Source organism: Schistocerca serialis, chromosome 5 (genome assembly GCF_023864345.2).
Source record: "Schistocerca serialis cubense isolate TAMUIC-IGC-003099 chromosome 5, iqSchSeri2.2, whole genome shotgun sequence".
NCBI classification, from domain to species: Eukaryota; Metazoa; Arthropoda; class Insecta; order Orthoptera; family Acrididae; genus Schistocerca; species Schistocerca serialis.
This window is the reverse complement of record NC_064642.1, coordinates 620,859,997-620,886,636: the sequence shown is the minus strand read 5'-3', so window position 1 is coordinate 620,886,636 and position 26,640 is coordinate 620,859,997. Positions and strand designations below refer to the sequence as shown.

The 26,640-nt window shown below is 44.3% G+C and overlaps 1 protein-coding gene across 1 annotated transcript in view; it reads right to left on the bottom strand.

Annotated features, from left to right (window-relative positions):
• LOC126482141 (chondroitin sulfate proteoglycan 4) overlaps nucleotides 1–26,640 on the bottom strand; it is a 660,554-nt gene that overhangs the window by 413,208 nt on the left and 220,706 nt on the right. The window contains exon 7 of the mRNA XM_050106118.1: nucleotides 15,778–16,062. Coding sequence (XP_049962075.1) covers nucleotides 15,778–16,062 — 285 coding nt within the window. The remainder of the gene's footprint in view (nucleotides 1–15,777; nucleotides 16,063–26,640) is intronic.

Sequence of the window (26,640 nt, the reverse complement as noted above, 5' to 3'; positions counted from 1 at the left end):
TTCGAAACCTATTGTTCATATGAAAACTTTATTGTCAACAAAATTAAAGGATAAAAGTTACATATGTCATAATGTACATTTGTATAAGGTTTACTTACAAAAGATATTAAAATCGTCAGAAAGTTTTCGAATTTTACGGTAGGTGATACCTAAATTGTTTAGCATTTGTCACCAGACTGGTAAATAAAATTTTACTTTTGAATTCATTTAGCGAATTGTTATCTATACACTCTGTTAAGGAGCAAAGAGAATCATCCTAATGAACTAAGATGAAAACCTTTGAGCAAACATTAATCTTCTTAGCTATGACGAAATCTGCCACACGTGAACTCGTAATATTATGCGAAGCCAAATATTTTCCGAGTACAGTGCACCATCACACTTCAGCACATCTCTGCTTATTTTGTCATATCGTTAGAAGCCGCCTTCGGTGAATAAATCTTCCCACTTCCTTAAGCTAACTGTTATTCGTTGTTTGGACGTTCTTAAGGTGTTTGATGGTTTGCTGACTCGGACGATTACAGCAGCGGGCTGTCAATCAGCGGATGTTTTGACGTGGCTAAAGGAGCTGGCGTCAGGCTCAGACAGAAAAGAAAACAAAGACAGAGGCGTGTAGTGAAGAATGACAGCGAAAATACAGAGTTGAGATAGCGGTTTCTCTTCCAAGACGATACGAGCCTGCCACGTAGGCACTGCTTACACTGACTGGCATTATTATTTTTATTACACAGAGATGAACCAAAACATAATGACCACCAGCTTAATAGCTTGTTTGTCCATCCCTGGAACGAAATACATCACTGATTCTACGTATCAGGGATCCGGCTGTTTGTTGGTAGGTTTTTGGGGGTATGTGGCATTACATGTCTACGCACAGATCATGTAATTCGCGTAAACAATGGGCCGCAGATATGCATACGAGGTGGTAACGTCCGGTACCGACCCAGATGGGTTCCAAAGGAGTTACGTCAGGCGAATCTGGTCGCCGAGTCCTCAATGTGAATTCACTGTAGTGCTTCTCAAAACACTGAAAGATGACATCCCCGTTGGGGAAGACATCAAGCATGAATGAATGCTGGTGGCTCGCAGCTGTCAGCGTGTTTTCGATTAGTACCACAGGTTCCGTGAAAGTGCAGGAGAATGTCCCCCTTAGCATAACACTGTTCCCACTAGCCTGCGTCCGTTGCTCGCTGTATGTTTCGAGCCGCTGTTCACCTCGGTGACGGCGTTTGTAGAGACGACCATCGACTAGCATAGCAAAAATTTTATTCACCCGTAGAGCCGACACGTTTCCATTGATCGATAGTCGCATTCCGACGGTCCCGTGTCCACTGCAACAGTAATTGACGATGTCATTTGTCCAACATATAACTCGTAAGGGTGGTCTGCTGTGGAGCTCCATGTCCAACACTGTACGATGAACGGTGTACTCCGAAATATTTGTTGCGTGCACCAGCATTGTGCTCTTTGCGCAGAGATGCCAGAGATTACTGTCTATCCTAATTACAGAGCAGACAAGCATCCGAATACTACATTCTGTGAAGAGTCGTGGACGTCTAGCCATTTAGCGCCTAGTGATTGTTTCACTGTCCTACCTTTTTCCCTCGATGCTCACTACAGTAGCACGTGAACATTCGAACAGCTTCGCCGTTTTCGAGATACTCGTTCATAGGTTCTGTGCAATAACGATGATCTGCCCTTTGTCAAAATCACTTATCTCACAAGGGAACCTCCCAATCGCACCCCCTCAGATTTAGTTATAAGTTGGCACAGTGGATAGGTCTTGAAAAACTGAACACAGATCAATCGAGAAAACAGGAAGAAGTTGTGTGGAACTATGAAAAAAATAAGCAAAATTTACAAACTGAGTAGTCCATGCAAATGATAGGCAACATCTAGGATAATCTGAACTCAGGAGCGCCGTGGTCCTGTGGTTAGCGTGAGCAGCTGCGGAATGAGAAGTCCTGGGTTCAAGTCCTCCCTCGAGAGAAAAGTTTACTTTCCTTATTTTCGCAAAGTGATGATCTGTCCGTTCGTTCATTGACGTCTCTGTTCACTGTAATAAGTTAAGTGTCTGTGTTTTGCGACCGCACCGCAAAACCGTGCGATTAGTAGAAGAAAGGACGTGCCTCTCCAGTGGGAACCGAAAACATTTGATTGCAGGGTCATAGGTCAACCGATTCCTCCACAAGAAAACGCGTCTGATATATTCTATACGGCACTGGTGACGGAATTTGCGTCACATGACAGGACTATGTTGTCGACCCACCTAACTTGTACACTTGGCCAATGGATAAAAAGATTCTTCTACCTTGCCCGATTTAGGTTTTCTTGTGGATGTGATAATCGCTCCCAAAAAAGTGATGAAAACATAGGAGTTTGTCAGATAATAATTGTCTGAAAATAAAAGATTAAACTTTTCACTAGAGGGAAGACTTGAACCAAGGACCTCTCGTTCCGCAGCTGCTCACGCTAACCACGGGACCATGGCGCCCCTGAGGTGACATTCTCCTAGATGTTGCCTATATGGCCATGGACTACTCAGTTTGTATATTTTGCTTATTTTTTTCATTGTTACACACAACTTCTTCCTGTTTTCTCGATTGTTCTGTGTTCAGTTTTTCAGGGCTATTCACTGTACCAACTTATAACTAAATCTGAGGGGGGTGCGATGGGGAGGTTCCATTGTCAGTGAATTTCTCCATGTGCAGCCCATATCTTTGCTAGGGTGATCCCCCATCCGTGTCTGCTTTGTTTACATACTTTTGTCACCGCGCCACACGTCCACAGCGCAACAAGGCGCAGTACATCCGATGGCGTACGAAGTCGTTTAAAGAAACATCTACGATTCGACAACATATACGAGGGTTGCCCAGTAAATAATGCCCCATATTTTTTTTCTCCGAAATAAAAAATATTAGAAATGTGACACTTTAGGTGCGAGTTATTTGAAGTTTCCCGCGTGTGTACGCAAAGTTTAAATTTCCTCCGACAGAGAGCGGTGGTGTAGGAATGTTCTAAAATGGCGTCTGCAAGTGACATCCGTCAGAAACAACGTGCAGTGATTGAATTTCTCGTAGCAGAGGAAGAAACCGTGGGCAATATTCATAAACGCTTGTGCAACGTCTACGGAACATCTGCAGTCGATAGGAGTACTGTTAGTCGCTGGGCACAGAGGGTGAAAGCATCAGAGGGCGGTGCTGCGGAGCTCCGAGATTTGCCGCGGTCGGGAAGGCCTCCCACGGCTGTCACGCCTGACATGTTGCAGCGGGCTGATGTTCTCATTCGACGGGATCGACGCGTTACGACTCGACAATTGGCACTAGAGTTGTCAGTAAGCAAAGGAAGTGTGGATGTGATTATCAATCAGCTTGGATACTCAAAAGTGTGTGCAAGATGGGTTCCTCGGTGTCTTACTGTCGATCACAAATCCCAAAGAAAAGACATTTCTTTCGATTTGTTGCGACGCTTTCACGTTGACGGGGAGGCCTTTTCGTCACGGATTGTGACAGGTGATAAAACTTGGGTGCATCATTTTGAGCCCGAAACAAAAAGACAATCGATGGAATGGCGTCATGCTTATTCTCCACAGAAGAAAAAATTCAAAACAGTTCCTTCAGCCGGAAAAGTCATGATGACTGTGTTTTGGGATTGCGAGGGCGTAATTCTCATTGATGTGATGCCAAAAGGCAGTACCATTAATTCAGAGGCTTATGTCAAAACATTAGACAAACTTAAGCAGCGCTTCCGGCGCCTTGGGCGTCATGTTAACCCACAGGATGTTTTGATTCAGCATGATAACGCTCGTCCTCACACAAGTTTGAGGACTTGTGAACACATCGCGAAACTGGGTTGGATAGTGTTACCCCATCCACCCTACAGCCCCGATTTGTCTCCTTCAGACTTTCACTTGTTTGGGCCAATGAAGAATTTCATTCGTGGAACACGTTTTGCCGATGACGAAGAAGTGATTCACGAAGTGACAACCTGGCTCCGTAGGCAAAGATTTTTACCGGCAGGGAATACACGCTCTTGTGTCTCGCTGGAAAATGGCCGTCGAACTTGAAGGAGATTATGTGGAAAAATAAAGCAAGTAGACAAAACATCAGTCTTTCACATATGTAAATTTGATTGTTGTGGAATAAATACTTCTGGAGAAAAAAAATATGGGGCATTATTTACTGGGCAACCCTCGTAAAATTGTGTTGTTACTAAGATTTACGTTCTGCGAGTTCCTAATCGCTCATTAGTGCACAAATTTAGAAAGAACGGCCCATTACAGTTAAGGAGTATCGATTTATAACTTTCATGCACCAGTAGCGAAGTACAGGTGAAACACATATAAATCGTCTGCCTTTGTTGATCTGCGTTCTTAAACTTACGTAGTGCTGAGTGGAAAAAGTTATGGTTCTTGCCCTAGTAGGTCACGTTGCTAGACGCAATGTCGTCCGAATGACAACAGAAGTAAAAATCTTTAAACTGTCCATCGAAAGAGTGTTCATCTTTTGCGTAAAGGAAGTGAACAACAGGCTTCGCCAGCCCGAAGTTTTTTGGAAAGGAAGCTAAGGCTTTCCAATCTCTGATCTGTATATGACGACCTCACATTTGTACAAGAGACGAAGCACTGGACGATGAATTCGTTTAAACTACACGAAAAATCCACAGAAAATGCACACGGAAGGAAGTTAAGGGTCTGAAGGTCTAATGACGATGGTTTTATTTGTTTCCAGATGTCAGATAGGAAAGAGAAGGGAAAGGAGATCGTACCTCCGTTTTAGAAGGGACCGTCCGTGCATCCAGACGTATTAAAGCATACCTTGGTCCTGCGGAGGATCCATTCAAGGAGGGTTACAGCTTTTTTTTATGTACATACTCGCTCAGCGCTGACTCAGTAGCGAGCCAAGGTGTGCATAGAACCTTCAAAAAAAGCTACAACTGCATTTGAAAAAAAATCTTCAAATGTGTGTGAAATCTTATGGGACTTAACTGCTAAAGTCATTAGTCCCTATGCTTACACACTACTTAACCTAAATTATCCTAAGTATAAACACACAGACCCAACCCCAAGGGGGGACTCGAACCTCTGCCAGTACCAGCCGCACAGTCCATGACTGCAGTGCCTTAGACCAACTGCATTTGAAGATTTTATCTTGGTAGACGGGGATGAAATTTCGATTTCAACATGAAATTCATTCGGCATAATAACCTGGAACATTTTCATTTGTTTGACATTTCTGGCAGTGAAAAGTCTACATTTTACTTACATGCATTCGTTAAAATCGGCTTAGAAAAATTACAGATGACGTCAATCTATATGCTTGGCCAAGGATTTGCATCCACAAGTTCAGTGTACTAAACGCTGTCCAAAATTTATCCATTTCCCAGAAATTGCGCACTATTGTGGTGGCCAGTGAGGAATAAGTAAGGCAGAAATACAGGTTTTTATTTAACAGCCTTGGATCGCTAAGTCTTTATAAATATTACTGTTTTCAGATGACAAACAATCCATTTCCAAAGGAAAAATGTCGTTTAAGTACATCAGTATCATATAGCACTTACAGAGGAACACATTTTCATCCTGGGTACGAAGTAACGCATCAATTTTAGCATCAAGAAGCCTCGACATGTGAAAACGTAGGTAGCACATGCGTCAACAATTCATAAAGTAGTTGATGAACATGAGTCAACAGTCACACTACATAGGATGCCCTGAGTATGACTCCAATGTCGCATCGAGAATAAGTATATTTGACTTTGTACATGTCATATGAAGTCAATAGTTTAGTGTGCTTAAGTGGCATTTTATTTAGTTTTTAGAGGGATCTGAAGACGGCTTGTCTGTAAGAATAATCAGGTAATACCTGGAATACACATCGCATTTCCAAACCACTAAGTAGAAACGGAAGGGGAAAGGAAGCGAAAAGCTGACGGTTGATATTCAATTATTAGACAGGTATCCATAAAGACAAACAAGCAAAGGGTGGAGTTCCTATAGTTATCAAGAGAACCTTAGCAAAAAATTATAAGAATTGGAATGCAGAAGATGAGCGTGCTATAAAAGTAAAGCTTGAAGTGAAAGTTTATAAGGTAGTTGTAATTCGAGTGTACGCTCCATCACATTATGATAAAGTCAATGCCAACGATGAGCATGATGAGAAATTAAGATAAGTATTGGACACTATCAGCAGCAGGAAGGTTCTTTTAGGCGATTGGTCTAATGGTCATGTTGGGACCACACTAATGGATGTAGATGTTAGTTATAATGCTGAATTATGTCGAGGCATATGTCAGTAACATTCACTATCGATTGAAATGGTTAATTTAAACATAAAGATATGTAGAGAGCACTATTGTTTAAACTGGTACAAAACATTAGTCATAGGGAACCAAATGTCAATGTGGAGGCTCCAGCGCTGCCGGGATAGGTAGGCTGACGTGGCAGTAGTGTGATTAGGGTTAAACATAGACGCAGAGGAATGCATGATAAGCAATCTTCAGAAGTTCCAAGATTGCTGATGAGCGTTGCAATGGAATAGGGACAGGGTGTCCCGTAGTAGTTGGTTTTGATTTTAATTTTACTTGACTCTTGTCACTTTCTTTAATTTCTACAGTTTCCTGTTGATAAGATTGTAGGATTATGCTGTAGATATTTAATATCATATATTACTAGCGGCACTTTCCGGTTCCACACGGGTAGCATTAAGTATCTACGATAAGACAACTTGACTGGTGTAACGAATTTAGTTTGGGAGCCGAGAATAAAATTCAGAGAACAGTGTTAAGTAAGTGAATGTCATCACTTTCATATTAGTTACACCCTGAAAGCAGCTCACAGCAGGAAGGTTGTCTGGAGGCATGAATGGTTACTGCTCGATACTGAAATGCCATATGTCGTGGCATCTCATGACAGTGGTAGGAACACACCGTAAGTAATACGTGTACAACACAAGGTAAATGTTGTATGCGAATCATGGGTGTATGTGTGTGTGAGTTATTCAATACACTATGTGATCAAAAATATCCAGACACCTGGCTGAAAATGACTTACAAGTTCGTGGCGCCCTCCATCGGTAATTCTGGAATTCAGTATGGTGTTGGTCCACCTTTAGCCTTTATGACAGCTTCCACTGTCGCAGTCATACGTTCAATCAGGTACTGGAAGGTTTATTAGGGAAATGGCAGCCCATTCTTCACGGAGTGCTGCACTGAGGAGAGGCATTGATGTCTGTCGGTGAGGCCTGGTAGGAAGTCGGCGCCGGCCGCCATGGCCTAGCGGTTCTAGGCGCTTCAGTCCGGAACCGCGTTGCTGCTGCGGTCGCGGATTCGAATCCTGCCTCGGGAATGGATGTGTGTGATGTCCTTAGGTTAGTTAGGTTTAAATAGTTCTAAGTCTAGGGGACTGATGACCTCCAATGTTAAGTCCCACAGTGCTTAGAGCCATTTGAACCATTTGAACGAAGTCGACGTTCCAAAACATCCCGAAGGAGTTCTATAGGATTCAGGTCAGGACTCTGTGCAGGCCAGTCCATCAAAGGGATTTTACTGTCGTGTAACCACTCCACCACAGGCCATGCATTATGAACAGGTGCTAGATCGTGTTGAAAAATGCAATCGCCATCCTCGAATTGCTCTTCAACAGTGGGAAGCAAGAAGGTGCTTAAAACATCAGTGCATCCCTGTGCTGTGATAGTGCCACACAAAAAAAAGAGGTGCAAGCCCCCTCCATGAAAAAGACGACCACACCACCACCGCCTCCGAATTTTACTGTTGGCACTACACACGCTGACAGATGAAGTTGATCGGTCATTAGCCATACCCACACTCTGCCATCGGATCGCATCATTGTGTACAAGGTTTTACACTGTTCAGTCGTTCAATGTTTACGCTTCTCACATCAAGCGAGGCGTCGTTTGACTATTACCAACGTGATGTGTGGCTTATGAGCAGCCGCTCGAAGATGAATTCCAAGTTTTACTACCTCCCGCCTAACTGCCATAGCATTTGCAGAGGATCCTGACGCAGTTCGGAATACCTGGGTGATGGTTTGCATAGATGTCTGCCTATTACACATTACGACCCTCTTCAACTGTCGGCGATCTGTCATTCAACAGACGAGGTCGGCCTGTATGCTTTTGTACCTGTGTTTCCCTCCGCGTTTCCACTTCACTATCACATCGGGAACAGTGAACCTATGGATGTTTAGGAGCGTGAAAATCTCACATATAGACGTATTACACAAGGACGCCCAATCACCTGACCCCGTCCGAAGTCAGTGAGTTCCACGGAGTGCCCCATTCTGCTCTCTCACGATGACTAATGACTACTGAGGTCGCTAATATGGAGTACTTAGCAGTAAGCGGTAGCACAATGACCCTAATATGAAAAAGTTTTCTGGTTGGTGTCAGAATACTTTTGATCACATAGTGCATGTATCGGAAGCTGGCTGATGTGGTACAAATAAAAGAAAAAAAAGAAGAGACATGGATGACATACCCGTTTAGCTCGTCTTACAACATTCCTCTTGTGAACCATACGCAGTGCAATGCGTTGTTGAGACACTGCCAGAATTCTTTTATGGCAGACTTCTTTGCCATACCACGCAAATAATCGTGTCCAGATTTAAATTTCATTCAAGGAATGCACAAAGCTGGAAACTGAGTCGTTTGCTGCGATGCTGAAAGAACGTACCATATGTAAAAGAAGCAAAGTTGCCGAAGTTCTTTTTCGGAAAACGTTTTACTTCAAGCATAAAAAATGAAACACATATTTTGGATTCATTATGAAGTTGCTGTGAAACGACTGCAGCAAAACTGTAGGTTAAAAACATTGTATCGCAGCACAGCCTCATTCGGAATAAAGAAAAGTGTGAAGTTATTCACATGAGTACTAAATCAGCTAAATTTCGATTATGCGAAAAGTCACACAAATTTGAAGGCTGTAAATTCAACTAAATACTTAGGGATTATAATTACGAATAACCTAAATTGGAACGATCACATAGATAATATTGTGGGTAGAGCAAACCAAAGACTGCGATTCATTGGCAGAACACTTAGAAGGAGCAACAGGTCTACTAAAGAGACTGCTTGCACGACGCTTGTCCGCCCTGTTCTGGAGTATTGCTGTGCTGTGTGGGATCCGCATCAGGTGGGACTGACGGATGACAACGAAAAAGTACAAATAAGGGCAGCTCGTTTTGTATTATTATGAAATAGGGGAGATAGTTTCACAGACATGATACGTGAATTAGAGTGGCAATTATTAAAACAAAAGCGTTTTTCGTTGCGAAGAGATCTTCTCATGAAATTTCAATCACCAGTTTTCTCCTCCGATTGCGAAAATATTCTGTTGGCACCCACCTACATAGGGAGAAGTGATCACCACGATAAAATAAGAGAAATCAGGGCTCGCACAGAAAAATTTAAGTGGTCGTTTTTCCCGCGTGCCGATCGAGAGTGGAACGGTAGAGAGACCTGCTTGAAGGTGGTTCATTGAACCCTCTGCCAGGCACTTTATTGTGAATAGCAGAGTAATCATGTAGATGTAGATGGCTGTCTTTTCGTTATTGCTTACATTTATGGGATACTTCGAAGCTGAGTAACTCACTCTCCATTGTTCGAACAATTTTTAATGAAATAAAACTGATTTACTCAGTCACTTTCCATTATTCGAAGAATTTGTAATGAATTAAAAGTGTGAATCATGACTGGTAATCTCAGTGAAGCAGAAACTGGAAGTCTGAAAATGTTTTTGCATTTCGAAAAGCGCCCCTCAAATATCTTTAGAGGTATTCCGAATTTTTGTGTATTCATCAGCAAGCAATTTCTGAATCTCATTAAAAAAAGGCGTGACCATGACTTTATGCTCTTTATTTAGTTCTAAATACCTTTCTATCTAGTGGAGGATTTGTTTACCGGTCTTCTGTATAATTTGAAATAATTGAAACGAATTTTTCGCCCTACCGCGCAGAGAACTGGGTTCGCATGTATGTTTGACTTAAGGAAAGCAGAAAACTGACGGCTGAGTCATCTGCTGCGTTGCTGCAAAACTTATTTATGAACGAAGTAAAGTTGCATGACATGCTGTGTTTTACTCTATGCATAAATACAGTGACGGTAGACAAATTCGCAACAGCACGAAGGAGTTGTGCGACATGAACGGTAGTTGGCAGGCGTGAAAGATGATGCCTATTAAAATTTCGCACCAGTCGCAAAGAGTGGCGCTAATAGCTCCACAATGAGGATGCGTATAATGTTTACTTTAAATACGCACCGAAATGTCGTGAGCATCAGCTACCTATGAGATAGGTCGTGGTAAGATGATGATAGACAAGAGTGCCTTTAATACGGCGAAGGCACCAGAGGTTGAAGGAAGCTGTGTAATAGGGCTACGTAGAGCTGGATATACCTTCTGCGATATTGCAGGAAGACTTGACAGAAATGTAGCCCTTGTAATGACTACTGGAGGAGGTGGTCACAGGAATGTACCGTTGCAAGAAGAGCGGGCTCCTGACGGCCAAGTGACACTACCGAGAGGGAAGACCATGGTGTTCGGCGGATGACTCTGCGCGTCGTAATGCACGTGCAGCAGCAAATTGAGCCGCAGTTGGAGCCACAGTGACACATCGAACAGTTACAAATCTATTACTTTGAGGACAGCTCCGAACCAGTAGCCCAATGCCGTGCATTACACTAACCCGAGAACACAGCCATTTGCGACTTAGTGCTGAAAAGCGAAAAATACTTGGTACACAGGGTGAAGGTCAGTTGTGTTTTCTGATAAAAGCTGGTTGTGTTTCGGTACCAGTGAAGGCCGTGTGTTGCTTAAGAGGAGGCCAGCTGAGGGCCTGCGACCAACCTGTCTGCGTGCTGGACACAGTGGACCTACATCTGGAGTTATGGTCTGGTGTCGATTTCGTATGACCGCAGCAGCGCTCTGTTGACTATCCCACACACCTTGAACGCAAAATTATACGTCAGTCTGGCGATTCGACTTGATGTGCTACCATTCATGAACAGCATTCTATGGGATGGTTTCCAACAGGATAACGCCAGTCCACATACCGCTGTTGTAAACCAACATGCTCTACAGTGTGTCGACATGTTGACGGCCTGCTCGATCACCTGATCTGTCTCCAATCGAGCACATATCGGACGACAACTACAGCGTCATCCAAAACCAAGATGAACGGTCCCTGCAAGTGCAACAGGTATGGAACTTCATTGCACAAACTCAAATGCGGCACCTGTACAATGTTTGCATGCTTGTATTCAAGATTCTGGTGGTTGCGCCGGATATTAATGTACTGGCACTTCACATTTGCATTGGCTTTTCTCGTGCTTACATTAACCTTACATTAACATATACATGGAAGAACCCTGGAGATACTAAAAGGTATCAGATAGATTATATAATGGTAAGACAGAGATTTAGGAACCAGGTTTTAAATTGTAAGACATTTCCAGGGGCAGATGTGGACTCTGACCACAATCTATTGGTTATGACCTGTAGATTAAAACTGAAGAAACTGCAAAAAGGTGGGAATTTAAGGAGATGGGACCTGGATAAACTAAAAGAACCAGAGGTTGTACAGAGATTCAGGGAGAGCATAAGGGAGCAATTGACAGGAATGGGGGAAATAAATACAGTAGAAGAAGAATGGGTAGCTTTGAGGGATGAAGTAGTGAAGGCAGCAGAGGATCAAGTAGGTAAAAAGACGAGGGCTAGTAGAAATCCTTGGCTAACAGAAGAAATATTGAATTTAATTGATGAAAGGAGAAAATATAAAAATGCAGTGAGTGAAACAGGCATAAAGGAATACAAACGTCTCAAAAATGAGATCGACAGGAAGTGCAAAATGGCTAAGCAGGGATGGCTAGAGGACAAATGTAAGGATGTAGAGGCCTATCTCACTAGGGGTAAGATAGATACCGCCTACAGGAAAAATAAAGAGACCTTTGGAGATAAGAGAACGACTTGTATGAATATCAAGAGCTCAGATGGAAACCCAGTTCTAAGCAAAGAAGGGAAAGCAGAAAGGTGGAAGTAGTATATAGAGGGTCTATACAAGGGCGAGGTACTTGAGGACAATATTATGGAAATGGAAGAGGATGTAGATGAAGATGAAATGGGAGATATGATACTGCGTGAAGAGTTTGACAGAGCACTGAAAGACCTGAGTCGAAACAAGGCCCCGGGAGTAGACAATATTCCATTGGAACTACTGACGGCCGTGGGAGAGCCAGTCCTGACAAAACTCTACCATCTGGTGAGCAAGATGTATGAAACAGGCGAAATACCCTCAGACTTCAAGAAGAATATAATAATTCCAATCCCAAAGAAAGCAGGTGTTGACAGATGTGAAAATTACCGAACTATCAGCTTAATAAGTCACAGCTGCAAAATACTAACACGAATTCTTTACAGACGAATGGAAAAACTAGTAGAAGCCAACCTCGGGGAAGATCAGTTTGGATTCCGTAGAAACACTGGAACACGTGAGGCAATACTGACCTTACGACTTATCTTAGAAGAAAGATTAAGGAAAGGCAAACCTACGTTTCTAGCATTTGTAGACTTAGAGAAAGCTTTTGACAATGTTGACTGGAATACTCTCTTTCAAATTCTAAAGGTGGCAGGGGTAAAATACAGTGAGCGAAAGGCTATTTACAATTCGTACAGAAACCAGATGGCAGTTATAAGAGTCGAGGGACATGAAAGGGAAGCAGTGGTTGGGAAGGGAGTAAGACAGGGTTGTAGCCTCTCCCCGATGTTGTTCAATCTGTATATTGAGCAAGCAGTAAAGGAGACAAAAGAAAAATTCGGAGTAAGTATTAAAATTCATGGAGAAGAAATAAAAACTTTGAGGTTCGCCGATGACATTGTAATTCTGTCAGAGACAGCAAAGGACTTGGAAGAGCAGTTGAATGGAATGGTCAGTGTCTTGAAAGGAGGATATAAGATGAACATCAACAAAAGCAAAACAAGGATAATGGAATGTAGTCTAATTAAGTCGGGTGATGCTGAGGGAATTAGATTAGGAAATGAGGCACTTAAAGTAGTAAAGGAGTTTTGCTATTTGGGGAGCAAAATAACTGATGATGGTCGAAGTAGAGAGGATATAAAATGTAGGCTGGCAATGGCAAGGAAAGCGTTTCTGAAGAAGAGAAATTTGTTAACATCCAGTATTGATTTAAGTGTCAGGAAGTCATTTCTGAAAGTATTCGTATGGAGTGTAGCCATGTATGGAAGTGAAACATGGACGATAAATAGTTTGGACAAGAAGAGAATAGAAGCTTTCGAAATGTGGTGCTACAGAAGAATGCTGAAGATTAGATGGGTAGATCACATAACTAATGAGGAAGTATTGAATAGGATTGGGGAGAAGAGAAGTTTGTGGCACAACTTGACCAGAAGAAGGGATCCGTTGGTAGGACATGTTCTGAGGCATCAAGGGATCACCAATTTAGTATTGGAGGGCAGCGTGGAGGGTAAAAATCGTAGAGGGAGACCAAGAGATGAATACACTAAGCAGATTCAGAAGGATGTAGGTTGCAGTAGGTACTGGGAGATGAAAAAGCTTGCACAGGATAGAGTAGCATGGAGAGCTGCATCAAACCAGTCTCAGGACTGAAGACAACAACAACAACAACATTAACCTGTGGTGCTCAAACTTTAATCAGTTAAATATGTTAAGTAGGGAAATGTATTCGCGAGAGTTCAATATTCTACATTAGTTACTTCTTGGTGTTGGACTCTTTTTCCGTAAGAGTAAGTCCATCTTCTCGTTATCACTCCCTCTTACCTTCTTCCCCCTGCCACTGTGCATTTCCTCCTTTTCCACCTTTTATGTCCCACCACCCCCTCACCCACTGACATTGCGCTTTGTTTATTGTTATTGCAAGTTCGGTCTCTGTAGTAATATTGTAATCGTAGTAATACTGTAATCATTAGCCGATAAGGCACAATACAACTTTCCTGTTAGCTGACAACGTTTCTTATATTAAGAAGATATAGCCCATATGTCGAGGGACATGAAAGGGAAGTAGTGGTTGCGAAGGGAGTGAGACAGGGTTGTAGCCTATCCCCGATGTTATTCAATCTGTGTATTGAGCAAGCAGTAAAGGAAACAAAAGAAAAATTCGGAATAGGTATTAAAATCCATGGAGAAGAAATAAAAACTTTAAGGTTCGCCGATGACATTGCAATTCTGTCAGAGACAGCAAAGGACTTGGAAGAGCAGTTGAACGGAATGGACAGTGTCTTCAAAGGAGGATATAAGATGAACAACAGCAAAATCAAAACAAGGATAATGGAATGTAGTCAAGTGAACTCGGGTGATGCTGAGGGAATTACATTAGGAAATGAGACACTTAAAGTAGTAAAGGAGTTTTGCTATTTGGGGAGCAATATAACTGATGATGGTAGAAGTAGAGAGGATATAAAATGTAGACTGGCAATGGCAAGGAAAGCGTTTCTGAAGAAGAGAAATTTGTTAACATTGAGTATAGATTTAAGTGTCAGGAAGTCATTTCTGAAAGTATTTGTATGGAGTGTAGCCACGTATGGAAGCGAAAAATGGACGATAAAAAGTTTGGCGAAGAAGAGAATAGAAGCCGTTGAAATGTGGTGCTACAGAAGAATGCTGAAGATTAGATGGGTAGATCACATAACTAATGAAGAGGTACTGAATATAACTGGGGAGAAGAGGAGTATGAGGCACAACTTGACTAGGGATCGGTTGGTAGGACATGTTCTGAGGCATCAAGGGATCACCAATTTAGTATTGGAGGACGGAGTGGAGGGTAAAAATCGTAGAGGGAGACCAAGAGATGAATACACTAAACAGATTCAGAAGGATGTAGGTTGCTGCAGGTACTGGGAGATGAAGAAGCTTGCACAGGGTAGAGTAGCATGGAGATGGAGAGCTACATCAAACCAGTCACTAAACTGAAGACCACCACCACAACACCAACAACAACATGTAATAAAAATATACAGTCAGTATCTGTTCATACGTAATAATGTTTCCCCTTTACGTATTGTTTTTTATTTATATACCTTGTATATTAAGAGGAGGTATATAAAAAGTCGCGTTATGCAAATGGAACGTTGTTGTCAAAATTTCAAAGCAATTGGTGAAGAACTTTGGGAGATTTAAGATTTTAATAAACGAAATTAAAATTTTTATTTATAAAGATAAAATATAGCATTGAAAGAAATATGCGAGATGAAGAATGTAACAATCTACCTCAGAATCAGGGCAAATTCAGATGTAACAGCAATGAATAATTAAAAATACCCGAAGGGATTCATGGACTGTCTGTCCTAGTCGAATTGAAATAATTACAGCCTCTAGGGACGGTACTAGTGTCTTAGCAGTCCGTCTTCAGGCCACGAGTGGCCTACCGGGACCATCCGACCGTCATATCTTCAGGGGAAGGATGCGGATAGGAGAGGCGTGGGGTCAGCCCACCGCTCTCCTAGTCGTTATGATGATACTCTTGACGGAAGCCTCTACCATTCGATCGAGTAGTTCCTCAACTGGCATCACGAGGCTGAGTGCATCCCGAAAAATGGCAACAGTGCATGGCGGCTTCGATGGTCACCCATCCAAGTGCCGACCACGCCCGACAGCACTTAACTTCGGTGATCTTGCGGGAATCGGTGTAGCCACTGCGGCCAGGTCGTTGCCGTACTGGTGTCTTAGGGCTGGCTAATGTTTTGAGCGGTGTACTCGCCACGTTCGCTGCAGCGTGCTAGGGAGGGGGTACGCACCTTGTCCTTGGTCATGTCGAGCAGCGTGAAGGCGAGCGGCGCCTGCGCCGGCGACTGCGACTGCTGGCCCTGGCCGTGCGGCTGGCGGTCCACTTCCAGGCGGCCGTGCCTGGGCGGCTCCACCACGAAGAAGAGCACGCCCGTGTCGCGCACGCCGTACTTGGGGAAGTCCAGCACCACGTCCACGTTGCGTGTCGTCACCGGCGCCGAGCCGCCCTCGGCCACCTGCAGCGGCGTCAGCACCAGGATCTCCAGGTCGACCGGCAGCGTCGGCTTGGAGAACACCTGCAGCAGTCGCCAAACCAGCTACCGTCAGCACCTTGTGGAGGTCGAGCGCGACGTCAGAGTAGTGCCTCATTTTATGGGAAGATTGTTGTCGATGGGCCGCCTAAAGAAATAACAGGCCATGTCCTGACTGACTGACTGACTGACTGACTCACCATGGCCCAGCCCAAACCGCTACGGGCAGAAACTTGAAATTTGGAGGATGTGTGAAACTTATACTGTAGGCGTCGTTTCAGAAGCGACTTTTAGAGATTCCGCTTACAAGGGAGTGAAACAGAGGATGAAAAACTTCCTGAAAGTATGTCGTTACCAAGGGAATTTTGAAGCTAGAACTACGAAAACTGGTATTTGGTTTCTGAGTCGCAAAATGAACCATATGTGTTTTACAACGTTTTGAAATTGAACCACTAGGGGGAGGGGGTGAAATAGTGAGTGAAAGTTTTTTTTTGAAAATAAGTAATTACTAAAGAACTACTTAAGGATTTTTAAGGCTTTATCTGTGGCAACTGGTGTTTGACTTCTGAGTTAGAAATAACAAAAATACGTGTCTCAGTATTTCTGGAATTTCAAACCCCAAAGTAGTGCAATAGGCGATGAAAATTTTTAACAAAATATTTCATCACATTAAAAAAATTTTGAAGCTGAGTTATCAAGATAGGCATTTCACTTCTCGGTCAGATGTAAAGGAATATTTGTTAGGGGATGAAAGTTGTTATAGAAATATCTCCATAAGACAACAAAAGGCATGGCCTCCAGGTAACAGAATCGCCTTTAGATTATAAGTGCTTTCGGAAAAGACCATGTTTATATAGCCTTAAGTAGCGTGAAAAGCTCAGAAGGTGTTGCAATTCGTGAACAACATAACAATTCGATTAGATAAAAACTAAGAACTCTCTGCAGTGATGTATTCTACACGAGTGAAACGGCGGACGCTAAGCTAGTACATAATACCATCCTTGGCTATTGTATTAAATATTTTATTGTCTCTGTACTTGAACATTTTCTTTTGAATTTCCATATGGTAGACACAGAGGACATAAATATTCACTGTTGATGAAATGTTTAAAAAATTGAAACATATGTCTTTGGCGTAATCAAGGGGACTGGTTTCCTTCATTCGGCCACACAATTTCCGTCAAAGGGCTGTTAAATACTACACACATCTAAGAAAGTGTCAATAAATTTCATTTTTTTATTATTTTTAATAGTTCATTGTTGGAATCTGAAACTGAATAACATGTATTCGAAACCAAAACGCATAAAAGAAGGAATGTCGACTCCTTAGGACTTTCAATAAAAACAATTTAACTAATTGTGAAACCTCTTACAAACTATTGAGAACTTAAATTTTGTTCGTAATGGGCTGCTTAGACCTTATACACACATCAAAAAAAGTTCTGCATCACAACGGTTCCGAGAGCACCAGAACCTGTACAGAAACTTGGAATAGAGATCAACATAAACACCATTTCCGCCCTTTTTACTGCTCATGAAAACCACACATTGCATAATGTACAACCATATAGAGATACTTTCAGAGGTGGTGGTCCAGATTGATGTACACACCGGTACCTCTAATGCCCAGTAGCATGTCCTCTTGCACTGATGCATGCCTGTATTAGTCGTGGCATACTATCCACAAGTTCATCAAGGCACTGTTGTTCCAGATTGTCCTACTCCTCAACGGCGATTCTGTGTAGATCCCTCAGAGTGGTTGCTGGGTCACGTCGTCCATAAACAGCCCTTTTCAATCTATCCCAGGCATGTTCAATAGGGTTCATGTGTGGAGAACATGCTGGTCGCTCTAGACGAGCGATGTCGTTATCCTAAAGGAAGTCATTCACAAGATGTGCGCGATGGGGGCTCGAATTGTCGTCCATGAAGACGAATGCCTCGCCGATATGCTGCCGATGTGGTTGCACAATCGGTCGGAGGATGACATTCACGTATCGTACAATCGTTCCATGACCACCTGCGGCGTACGTCGGCCCCACATAATGCTACCTCAAACAGCAGGGAACCTCCACCTTGCTGCACTCGCTGGACAGTATGTCTAATGCGCTCAGCCTGACCGGGTTGCCTCCAAACACATCTCCGACGATTGTCTGGTTGAAGGCATATGCGACACTCATCGGTGAAGATAAAGTGATTCCAATCCTGAGCGGTCCTTTCGGCATGTTGTTCGGCCCATCTGTACGGCGCTCAATGGTGTTGTGGTTGCAAAGATCGACCTCGCCATGGACGTCTGGAGTGACGTCGCATATCATGCAGCCTACTGCGCACTGTTTGAGTCCTAACATGACGTACTGTGGCTGCACGAAACGCATTATTCAACGTGGTGGCGTTGCTGTCAGGGTTCCTCAGACCCATAATCCGTAGGTAACGATCATACACTGCAGTAGTAGGCCTTGGGCGCCCTGAGTGAGGTATGTCATCGACAGTTCCCGTCTCTCTGTATCTCCTCCATTTCCGAACAATATCGCTTTGGTTCACTCCGAGACGCCTGGACCCTTCCTTTGTTGAGACCCCTTTCTGGCACAAAGTAACAATGCGGACACGATCGAACCGCAGTATTGACCGTCTAGGGATAATTGAACTACAGACAACACGAGCCGTGTACTTCCTTCCTTGTTGAAATGACTGGAACTGTTCGCTGCTCCATCATGGTTGTTAACATCAGTGGGCGGGTTTAGTGAGCAGTCAAAGGGGCTTGTCTATAATTAAACAACCACATTCAATTTCTATCTTCAGGAGTTCTGGGAACCCGGGTGATGCAAAACTTTTTTTGGTGTGTGTATTAGACGAATTCGATGTGGCTCATTCAAGGTATCGCTGAACAACCCCAAGTCTTTATGTTGTTAGTATGACAAAATGAAGTAAATTGCTCGTGTTTTCCAAGGACATGGCTGCACTATTACCATATCACTACGACGTTTCAGCCATTAACACTAGTCAATTACAAGAACATATTGCAAATCTTACCTAGTTTCCCTTGTGCTTTGTGAATTTCTAGAACAAGTCACCACAAACATGGCAATTCTTTGACAATGCTGGAAACACTTAGTGACTACTAGCAAGTGACTACTTTCAGTACCCACAGACAAAACAGAGCCGGCCCATCGATGGAGCCAGACCATCGATAGCTTCTTAAGCCTTCTGGAACTGTCACACTTCTTAAAATATTCTTGGCAATTATGTCATCGTCGAATGAATTTGTTGGAGAAGCAGAACTGTAACAATTCAGAGTGTGTAATGGACAACTTCTTATCGCGAATTAGGGGAGACAGGGCTACACATGATAGATTAAATGGAGTGGCAATCATTAAAACAAAGCGTTTCTCGTAGCGACGGGATCTTCTCATGAAATTTCAATAACCAATGTTCTCCTCCGATTGCGAAAACATTCTGTTGGCACCCATCTACAAAGGGAGAAATTATCATTACGATAAAACAAGAGAAATCAGGGCTCGCACAGATAAATTTAAGTCCCGCTCACCGTTCGAGAGCCGGCCGAAGTGGCCGTGCGGTTAAAGGCGCTGCAGTCTGGAACCGCAAGACCGCTACGGTCGCAGGTTCGAATCCTGCCTCGGGCATGGATGTTTGTGATGTCCTTAGGTTAGTTAGGTTTAACTAGTTCTAAGTTCTAGGGGACTAATGACCTGAGCAGTTGAGTCCCATAGTGCTCAGAGCCATTTGAACCATTTGAACCGTTCGAGAGTGGAACGGTACAGACACCTTGAAGGTGGTTCATTGAACTCTCTGCCAGTATCTTTATTGTGGGTAGCATAGTAACTACGCAGGTGTAGATGTAGTTGTAGAAGGTATACTCCGCAGATGGAAACAAGAATTTGGATCTGGCCAAGAAATTCCTTAGACCATTGCATAGTAGCTCGCAGTGTCTTATTGGGTATAAGACATCTTTTGCCACCTTCATTTGCCAGCACCAGGATTTCCATATCCAGCAGCAGCGTCGTCTTAAGAAAACCTCACGTAGTACAGAAGTGTAAGGAAAGTCGTCATTGAAACTCCGCATTGTGATGTCGTCTGCTGCAAAAGTTCATACCTCACGACGGCAACACTAGTAAAGACAGTCGCAGCCGGACGCATCAACAAATCGACTGTTTGTGCGGTTTATGTATTTTATTCTTTATTAAAACCTATTTCAATGGCATTATCTCGTCATCAGGCGACAAAATTATTTTTCACTTCGTTAGCCACAATCTAAGATTTTACTAAAACAAAAATTCTCCGTTTTTATACAAACGACTGTTGAGCACTGAAAATATTAGAATTCTGTATGTGTTCTAGCGTCGTCATGCTCATTCTTACACCTTGCTGATATAAAATCGTGTAATTCATGCAGGAACATGGTGACATTGCGGCATGCTATTTGTGGAAAGTGAGAAGTTACCAACAGGTCAGCCGGCCTCGGTGGCCGAGCGGCTCTAGGCGCTTCAGTCCGGAACCGCGCGACTACTACGGTCGCAGGTTCGAATCCTGCCTCGGGCATGGATGTGTGTGAAGTCCTTACGTTAGTTACGTATAAGTAGTTCTAAGTTCTAGGGGACTGATGACCTAAGATGTTAAGTACCATAGTGCTCAGAGCCTTTTAAACCAACGGGTCAATGTAAACTGGAGCAGTAAGGAAACTGGTATAGGCTTTATGTATTCAAATACAGATATATGTGAACACGCAGAATATGCCGCTGCGGTCGGCAACGCCTATACGTATAAGGCAACAAGTGTCTGGCGCAATTGTCAGATTGGTTACTGCTGCCACAATGACAGGTTATCTCGATTTAAGTGAGTTTGAACATATTGTTATAGCCGGCACACGAGCAATGAGACGCAGCATCTCCGAAGTAGCGATGAAGTGGGAATTATCCCGTAAGACCGTTTCACGAGTGTACCGTGAATGTCAGGAATCCTGTAAAATATCAATCTCCGATATCGCTGCGGCCGGAAAATGATCCTGCAAGAACGGTACCAATGACGACTGAAGAGAATCGTTCAAAATGACAGAAGTACAACCCTTCCGCAAATTGCTGCAGATTTCAGTGCTGGGTCATCAACAAGTGTCAGCGTGCGAACCATTCAACCAAACATCATCGATATGTGCTTTCGGAGCCGAAGGCCCAGTTGTGTACCCTTGATGACTTAACGACACAAACCTTTACGCCTCGCCTGGGCCCGTCTATATCGAAATTGGGCTGTTGATGACTGGAAACATGTTGCCTGGTCGGACGAGTCTTGTTTCAAATTGTATCGAGCGGATGGACGAGTAATCCATGGACCCTGCGTGTCAGCAGGAGACTGTTCAAGTTGACGGAGGCTCTGTAATGGTGTGGGATGTGTGCATTTGGAGTGATGTGGGACCCTTGATACGTCTAAATACGACTCTGACAGCGACGCGGACGTAATCATCCTGTCTGATCACCTGCATTCCATTGTGCATTCCGACGGATCCGGGCAATTACAGCAGGACAATGCGACACCCCCCATGTCCAGATTTGCTACAGAGTGGCTCCAGGAATACTCTTCTCAGTTTATAGGCTTTCGATCGCCATGAAAGTCCCCAGAATGAACATTATTGAGGATATGTGGGGTGTCTTGCAACGTGCTGTTCAGAAGAGATCTCCACCCCCTCGTTCTCTTACGGATTTATGAGCAGCCCTGCAGGATTCATGGTGTCAGTTCCCTCCAGCTATACTTCAGACGTTAGTTTAGTCCATGCCACGTCGTGCTGCGGCACTTCTGTGTGCTCGTGGAGGCCCTAGGCGATGTTAGACAGGTGTCCGATTTCTTTGGCTCTTCATTATACACTCCTGGAAATGGAAAAAAGAACAAATTGACACCGGTGTGTCAGACCCACCATACTTGCTCCGGACACTGCGAGAGGGCTGTACAAGCAATGATCACACGCACGGCACAGCGGACACACCAGGAACCGCGGTGTTGGCCGTCGAATGGCGCTAGCTGCGCAGCATTTGTGCACCGCCGCCGTCAGTGTCAGCCAGTTTGCCGTGGCATACGAAGCTCCATCGCAGTCTTTAACACTGGTAGCATGCCGCGACAGCGTGGACGTGAACCGTATGTGCAGTTGACGGACTTTGAGCGAGGGCGTATAGTGGGCATGCGGGAGGCCGGGTGGACGTACCGCCGAATTGCTCAACACGTGGGGCGTGAGGTCTCCACAGTACATCGATGTTGTCGCCAGTGGTCGGCGGAAGGTGCACGTGCCCGTCGACCTGGGACCGGACCGCAGCGACGCACGGATGCACACCAAGACCGTAGGATCCTACGCAGTGCCGTAGGGGACCGCACCGCCACTTCCCAGCAAATTAGGGACACTGTTGCTCCTGGGTTATCGGCGAGGACCATTCGCAACCGTCTCCATGAAGCTGGGCTACGGTCCCGCACACCGTTAGGCCGTCTTCCGCTCACGCCCCAACATTGTGCAGCCCGCCTCCAGTGGTGTCGCGACAGGCGTGAATGGAAGGACGAATGGAGACGTGTCGTCTTCAGCGATGAGAGTCGCTTCTGCCTTGGTGCCAATGATGGTCGTATGCGTGTTTGGCGCCGTGCAGGTGAGCGCCACAATCAGGACTGCATACGACTGAGGCACACAGGGCCAACACCCGGCATCATGGTGTGGGGAGCGATCTCCTACACTGGCCGTACACCACTGGTGATCGTCGAGGGGACACTGAATAGTGCACGGTACATCCAAACCGTCATCGAACCCATCGTTCTACCATTCCTAGACCGGCAAGAGAACTTGCTGTTCCAACAGGACAATGCACGTCCGCATGTATCCCGTGCCACCCAACGTGCTCTAGAAGGTGTAAGTCAACTACCCTGGCCAGCAAGATCTCCGGATCTGTCCCCCATTGAGCATGTTTGGGACTGGATGAAGCGTCGTCTCACGCGGTCTGCACGTCCAGCACGAACGCTGGTCCAACTGAGGCGCCAGGTGGAAATGGCATGGCAAGCCGTTCCACAGGACTACATCCAGCATCTCTACGATCGTCTCCATGGGAGAATAGCAGCCTGCATTGCTGCGAAAGGTGGATATACACTGTACTAGTGCCGACATTGTGCATGCTCTGTTGCCTGTGTCTATGTTCCTGTGGTTCTGTCAGTGTGATCATGTGATGTATCTGACCCCAGGAATGTGTCAATAAAGTTTCCCCTTCCTGGGACAATGAATTCACGGTGTTCTTATTTCAATTTCCAGGAGTGTATGTCTTCGCACTATGTAAGCCCAGTTCTACGCCTTAACACTGAGTTATATATGACCGTATCGCTGCGCAGTGACAGTAACAAATTACGTGTTTACCCAGCAGTCAGAAACCACATAGATGTAAGGGAGGCAATGTTTTTGTCGATTTTGCAGTATTCACAGGCGCATAAAGCTACAACGAAAAATTTTCTAGAGCCTTAATGCTGAGATGTAGCAATACGTATCAGTGGATGAAGACAATGACACGAGACAGAAAGGAAAAAATCACTATCTAACCACTCAGAAAATATATAAAACAGATTTGTCTTTGCCTTTGGAAGAGAAATCACCTACAACAGGTAGATTGTGAGGGGAAAACGTAACGTGTCGTGCGACGTTCACGGTAAAACATAAGCACAAATGATATACAAAAGAAGGTAGCATAAGTTACAACACTTGTGTCAGTCTGCCACAGTTGCTGCGATAACACATTCAATCTCAGGCCGCGTGACTCGTTCTAAAAGTAACGTTGAGGTAGACGTAATGTTTGTTTCCTGATTTTGGTTTCCTAGGGATGGTAAGGTAATGGCGTACCGCCGTCGTTAAACTAGTTGTCAATATCGTGGGTTAAATCCCCGTCGCCGTAGTGTCTCGTAACATCATCAAGTGTTTTGTAATTTGTCTGCGGGATATTCAATCTTAGTGCACTTAACTGCAGAAGTACCCGTCATTCACTCACGTGACACCAATGAAAGTTAGACTCGTCATTAACGGGTCGCAGGAAGGGAATATAAAACTCACTGACTGAGGAAAGGAATGTAAGATTTTGGGAGTCCTTGTAAGTTTCTTTTATTAAACAAATAATAAATATTTTGAATCCTACGAGAAAATTCATTTTACAATTTGCGTTAAGAGCAGCTGCTTTCCGTTTGAATCTTTGTGAGATAGTCCAATGAGAGGGATGTGACCTCCAACTAATGCATGTCCGCATTTATTTGCAAAGAGCAATATATGGTGGCCTGGAGGAAGCCAAGCGCAGAGACTTCCTTAGCTGGCTTCGGGCACATTGACTATGCTCGCATGGACATAGATGCGCAGAAAAATTTAAGCCATATGAGAGGACGTTAATAACCCACAATTCGTCACACCGCCATGACCTCTGTGTTGTCAGTCTTGATTTCATCTTCTTTAACTTTTGTTAAAGAAGAATAAAATACTGCGTTTTCGTCTTACAGAGGCTCTATTTCGCTTATTGTTAGAGCATGAAACCTAAAATTAATTCTTTGCCTCTTATTACAGAAACTGGATGTGCTTGCTGTAACCATATAGAGGATGCCAGTAAGCTGTAATTGTTCAAGTTCAGCACCATATTAGGACTTGCAGGGATCGTTGTAGTCAGTAATGATTGCGTCATGGTAAGTTCATTATGTTTCATAAAGTTGTGCAGGTTGTCCACCGCTCCGGCGATTTGAATCCGCTCGTCTGCTTGGCAGGCGCCGCACTTAGGGGCACTGATGGGCAGCTATCTTCTTGGCTGTCGAGTGAGCGCCCTCTGTGGCAGACAGTGGCGCACGGCTGAGGCGTGGAGCTGTCTGACGGGCCTGTGATATGCTGCAAGTTAGACGTTTCAGTGTTCATCACGGAACTCGTGTTATGTGGCTCGGGCATAATAGCGAGAAGTGTTAATGGTTGGCGTCTGTGGGCACATAGTTGACCTGTAGTTTTTTCTACTGCGAATTCCGCATGACTTGTCTGAATTATGGGATGATGGCTCTGTAAAAAATGGTATTACAATAGTGGACAGGGTCGTCGATGCAAAAATCAGATAGCAGGTTATTGAATGGAGACCATTTACGTTGAGTTTGATTGGTTTGTGTCGTACCTTAGGTTTGCTATTTAGTATTTGAGCTAACGTCGTCGCCATTGTTGGTAGTCGTCTTGTGTAGGCACGTTCTGGTCGGCGAAATTGTGACTGAGGTGCAGTTGGATTTTGTTCTATCGTTGTTGATACTGCGAGCTCGTTAACTTCGCTGTTTTGACGAGGGTTCACGATTTTTTTAGTGACAATCTCTAATAGTGAAAAGGTGCTTTTCCATGTGTAGTGACCATGACTGGAATTCTGTGGAAGCACCTGGTCAGGAGACGCTGCAAATTAACCACGGTCTTTGTGTGGTGGGTCATGTGCGCCATCTACTGGAGCGGCACAAGGTCAGTGTTGTCTGCTTCGGATGCCACGAGCTAGGACGGCCTGCGCCCCACGTAAGTTGTTCCGGCGCTGTCACATGGTATTGCTATTATTGTTGGTCTGGCATGAGGCTAACTGCAAGACGTGAGTGGTTCATTCTCTCTCTATCTGAGCTCATTGCTATGGGTTTCCTACGGTGACGTTTTACAACTTGTGGCTTAACGTGATTGCAGATTTCACGCATGTGTGCTGGTACTGCAAGATTGTATTTGCGATTCTTGTTCAGACCTCTTTTCCGGCGCCATATGCGCGATGAAAGGGTAGGTCTGTGCCGTTAGCGGCTGTGTCTCCGAAAGTATTACACGCCTTGTGTGTCCTGGTCAAATATACCAGGAACGGTATTTGCAGAGCCAAATACAGAGTGAGCAAACAAGTAATGATTTTGTTGTTTGTGTACAGCGCAACCGGCGTGGCCTTCTAATGCTGGTTTCCAGTGCTGTACTTAGTTACGAAGGCTCTTCGAAAAGTAAGGCCCGATCGATCGCGAAATGGAAACCAATGTGAATATCAAAAAGGTTTTATTCGCAACAGTTAGCCACACCTTCCAGCAACCTCTCTAAATAGTCGCCGCTCCGACTTAGACATCTGCGTGGCGTTGTACAAAGTTTCCCGTACCTTCATCACAAAAAGTAGCCGCCTGTGATTTCCGCCATTTCTCCACGCTGGTCTACCTTTCGTTCTTTCTGCAAAAATGTTGTCTTCGTAGCCAGCGGTTCATGTGAGCAGAGATAAGCAACGGAGGGAGCCAATTAACGGCTGTATTGTAGGTAATCAAACACTTCCCATCAAAACCGCTGCAGGAGCGTCCTCAGCAGCCCTGAAGAATGCGTCTGAGAATTGTCTTGAAGAAATAAAAGCAAGACACTTATGTTGTGTGGGCTTCATAGCTTCAGGCTAAATCCCTCACCGGATCCATATACTTGGTGGGTGACACTTTTGTGTTAGGCATTTCTACGTTATCACTTTGCGCTCTGAACTGAAAAGAGCGACGTGAAGCGATCGACGGGCACACTAAAGACACTAAAGATGTCCATCACATCTGTGCAAAGTTCTATCGGATTTTCTCAGTGGTTTCCATTTCGCGCCAAATCGGACTTTACTTTCCGAATAC